The sequence below is a fragment of the Hipposideros armiger genome, unplaced genomic scaffold, assembly GCF_001890085.2.
Source record: "Hipposideros armiger isolate ML-2016 unplaced genomic scaffold, ASM189008v1 scaffold_406, whole genome shotgun sequence".
NCBI classification, from domain to species: Eukaryota; Metazoa; Chordata; class Mammalia; order Chiroptera; family Hipposideridae; genus Hipposideros; species Hipposideros armiger.
The window spans coordinates 1,060,882-1,065,189 of record NW_017731756.1 but is presented as its reverse complement, the minus strand read 5'-3'; the positions used below and the strand labels follow the sequence as shown (position 1 = coordinate 1,065,189).

Here is a 4,308-nt window from a genome sequence, read left to right as displayed (position 1 = left end):
CTGAGGGTGCTGCCAGGTTTCAGGTGATCCTGCTCCTGTGGCCAGCACACATCGGTCCAGAGGGTGACCATCTGGGCCAAGCTAGGCTGAATAAGGTTTTAAAACTTCCAGCCTGTGACAATGTCAGTGGAGTGCCTTGTGTCAGTGGCTGAAATGCTTCTGGAACTTCGGCCATGTTTTTCATCATGTGGGCTGGGACGTAGAGACGGCTGGTGCAAGAGGAAAGGAGCATGTCATCACATTGAGAAGGGTGGAGAGCAAGACTCACTGGGGGCCATCTGCAGTCATCTGGCCTAGTTCTCAGCCAGGGGTCCTGATTCTCATAATCTATTCTGCTCTTTTGAAACACCTAGCTAAAGTTGCTTTCTGTTGCTCACAACCAAAAGCCCCCAGGGCATATCATCACAGCCAAGCCTGCTCTCTGGTGGCCTTCCCAGTGTCTGAGGGCTCTCTCTGCATTCTCCCCTTTATGTCCTGTGTCTGTGCCATCTGCTTTTGGATCAAGCAGATCCAAAATTCGGGTCCTTTTGAAAATTCCCCTTTGTTGTTCCTGAGCCAGGGTCAGAGAGTAAAGGGAGGGTGATGTGAAGGCGTTTGTGTGCACTGGGCTGTGCGTCCCCTTCCTCTGGCCCTTTCAGGGAGTCTGCTCCCAGATTTTGGTTAGCCAGGCAGCTCAGGGATGCCTTCCATCTCGCACAGTTGCCAGTGCTGATGCGAACAACGCATATTACGGAAATCCACATTACTGAGGGATGTCCACAGAGTAGGCCGGAAGGTCTCCTGCTGCCACCAGTAGCAAAGTTTCCAGGAACTGGCAGCCTGATATGAGCTCAGGAGACCTGGAATTGGGATGCTAAGATTTGCACGTTCAAATCACCATTAGGTGATGGATGATTCTGAGACCTTTTATCATTAATTCAACAAATATTTACTGAGAACCTACTATGTGCCTAGGCACTGGGGATATTACTGTGTAAAAACATGTAGCTTATAGGGAGCTTATGTTCTAACAGAATGTGATCTTTTCTATGTGTTGGGTTCTGGATATACAAAAGCTAACAAAATTCAGCCTCAATGATTTCATAACTATCAGCTGTACCTTCCTCACATGTACAGTGAGGTTAAAATAACGATTTCACAGGGCTGTTTAGAGGATTATATAAAATAATGCACAGCCACGTTCTTGGCTTTTAAGTCTCAACAAATATTACTTTCTCCATGAAAAGTTAAAACAAGTTACACTTAACTTCACAAGCCACCGGTCAGCCTGACTGCCAGGCGGGCCCTGAACGCCTCTTCTGACGTTGCCCTTGACAACTACCTACTGTACCTACCTACCTGGCTTTGAAGCCTGCAGCCCTTGGACCACGGTTTATGCTGGGCGCCAATGGAAACCCGGCGTGCTGGGAACACACTGCGGCCACTAGGGGGCAGCGCACTGCAGGGAATCTTTGCAGTCGACCCCTGCCCACCGCCAAACTTCCCAGCTGCTCCCGGTCCTCCGTACGTACTTCCGTTCCTCTGACGCTCGCAGAAGCCGGGGCGTCGGGAAGGAGAGCGCAAATTCTTCCTCCTCTGCACCTCCTGAGGAGAAATTGCAGCGGGGTTCACGAGACGGCGTCGCAGTGGGCGCTGGGGTCTCCCGCACTGCGCCGGCCCGGGCGCGGCGGGGAGCCGGGTGCCCTGCGCCAGGCTTCGGGTCTGGTGGGCAGCGGCGCCAGCCTCCGACTCGCGATTCCAGAGAGGGCGGCCAGCTGCCGGGAGGAACCGGAGCCGGTCCTGGGTGCCCCTGCCAACCCCAGCACCTCCCCCTCCTGCTTCGCGGGGATCCCCGGCACCCACGCCCCCAGCTCCAGGGTTGTCACTTCTGCGCGCCGCCTGGAAAGGGGAACGGACCTGGAGCGCTCCGCGGAGTTGTCGAGGAGGATGCCCGGGTGTTGGTTATGTCCCCAAGCAGCTCGCCGGAGCTCGCAAGGAAGGCAGTCGAGATAACACAGCCCAAACTTTCCTTCGCTGCAGCGTGGGGAGGAAACATCCCTGTTTGAGGTTCACGGAGAGCCGAAGGGAAGACTCGGGAAACCGGGAAGGGATAGGGCCCAACCTGCATAGGAGCGAACGCTCGGAGTTCCTGGGAACACTGGAGGTGCCCTAAAGGGCAGGACTAGTTGCCGGCGTGCACCCAGGCGAAGGAAGGTCCAGCGGGTGCAGCGGCTCCTTTCTTGCGCCCCTCAGTGACCGTGACCTCCGCGCGCTCGCCGCGCACATGCTCGCGGCGGAGGAAGAGGAAGGGTCTGGCTGAACCCGCTGGGGACAGCGACTTGCGGGCTGGCCCTGGGTGCATGGAGGCACAGCTGGGGCGGTGCGGCTCAGCAGTGGCGCGAGGGAGCGCGCACGCTGCGCCCCGGCATCCCTGGGGACCCGACCGGCTGCTCCCTGTACTTCCTGCTGCGGGGCTCCGGGCCGCTGGCGGCCACTTTGAGCACAGAGCGGGCTGAGTGTCGTGCCCAGCCTCGTCCCTGGACCCTTGCGCAGGGCGGACCCTGGGCAGCACGGGTGTAACCGGGAGCCACGGGCGCCGGGCTCCCCGAAGGACTGGTGGGCTCTGCTGGCCGGCACTTGGCTCGCGGGGCGTGGAACTCTGGTCCCCGCTACGCAGGCCGGTCGGCGCGCCACTTTGCGCCGCCGTGGCCCTGCTTCGGGCCGCCAGCCGGGGTGAAGGAAGTCCTGGCGGAGCCTGGCTTCGCTGCGGCCGCTTGGACGCCATCCTGATGCTCGCTGCCTGCGGCGGGCCCCGCTCCAGCCCCAGGACCTAGGCAGCTGCGCGCGGCCGCCGCCGGCGCCTCCCCCATGCTGCTCGGAGCGTCCTGGCTGTGTGCGTCCAAGGCGGCCGCCGCTGCTGCGCAGAGCGAGGGCGACGACGACAAGCCGGGAGAACGGTGGCGGCGGCGGGAGGCGGCCACGGCCGCGGCGTCTGGAGAGGACATGGACGAGTCGTCCCTGCTGGACTTGCTGGAGTGCTCCGTGTGCCTGGAGCGCCTGGACACCACGGCCAAAGTGCTGCCGTGTCAGCACACCTTCTGCCGCCGCTGCCTGGAGAGCATCGTGTGCTCGCGCCACGAGCTGCGCTGCCCTGAGTGCCGCATCCTGGTGGGCTGCGGCGTGGACGAACTGCCCGCCAACATCCTGCTGGTACGCCTGTTGGACGGCATCCGTCAGCGGCCCCGCGCTGGCACTAGCCCTGGCGGCAGCCCACCCGCGCGCCCTGGCCCAGGATCGGGGGCGGCCTCTGAGCTCGCGGGTGGCGGGGGCAGCGCGGTGGGCAGTGCGGCTGGTAGCGCCCCGAGCTCCCCGGGCTTCCCCTTGGCCGTGGGCAGCGCCACCGCAAGTCTGCGCGACCTGGCGACCAGCAGGAGTGCGCCCCTGGCAAAGGTGGGTATCCTTGGCGGCACCAAGGTTGTGTGTGTGTGTGTATGTGTGTGTGAGACGCGTGGGTGTGGGGGGCAGTCATGAGGGGCAAGGGAGACCAGAGGTGACTGACTACACAGTAGCCTTTGCCTTGTTCTTTTTCTAACTTGCTTCACCCTAGGGACTCAGTAAATGTAATCCTTCAATTTCCGCTTGCCAACTTTTGGACACCATGTCCCCCCATCCCGCGCGCCCTCTCCTCTGAACTTCTTGTCCGCACCTGCCTTCTATCCATCCTATCCCTCGAAATCTTTTTTCACACCACCTGCACTTGTTCTGTGGCGGCATGTGGTCCCAGGGAACCTTGCCACCTGTGCATATGTGTGGCAATACCCCATCCTCACAGGAGATGGGTACGTCTTCCTGTCCCGGGCTCACCTCCAGTATCCTCTGCTGACTGGAGCTGTGCTCCCACATTTTTTTTTTTTGTGCTCTCACCTTTTTAATTTTTCTGGGCCCTCCCATCTCCTCAGAAACAGCCTTCCTTCCCTGGACCTCCAGATTATCCCTCTGCACGCCTCAGCTTGCCTGGGTAAAGTTAGTGCTAATTGTTTCCCAGGTTCTGGTTGGGCTTCTTCCCTGCGGGTCTGGCAGGGGAGGACTGGGCAGAGGGAAGTGGGTTACAGGGGTTGGAAGAACGCAAATTACAAGCTGTGTTTAACAGGCAGGAAGAGGTTAACCTGGAGACATGAGGAATGTTTGGTCCTGCCCTTCTTGGACTGGGTCTGTCAGGAAGCCCTTGTCTTTTCCTGGGCTCTTAGGCAGGGTTGCATTCCCACATGGGTCTTTATTTGAGGTGTGTGTGTGTGTGTGTGTGTGTGTGTGTGTGTGTGTGTGTGTGTG

General features: G+C 59.8%; 1 protein-coding gene across 2 annotated transcripts in view; it reads left to right on the top strand.

Annotated features, from left to right (window-relative positions):
• Window positions 1–206: 206 nt before the first annotated feature.
• Window positions 207–4,308, top strand: part of SH3RF3 (SH3 domain containing ring finger 3) — a 382,241-nt gene continuing 378,139 nt past the window's right edge. For both annotated transcript variants that reach the window (XM_019663839.1, XM_019663838.1), the window contains exon 1: window positions 207–3,429. In XM_019663839.1, coding sequence (XP_019519384.1) covers window positions 2,848–3,429 — 582 coding nt within the window. In that variant the 5' untranslated portion in view covers window positions 207–2,847. The remainder of the gene's footprint in view (window positions 3,430–4,308) is intronic.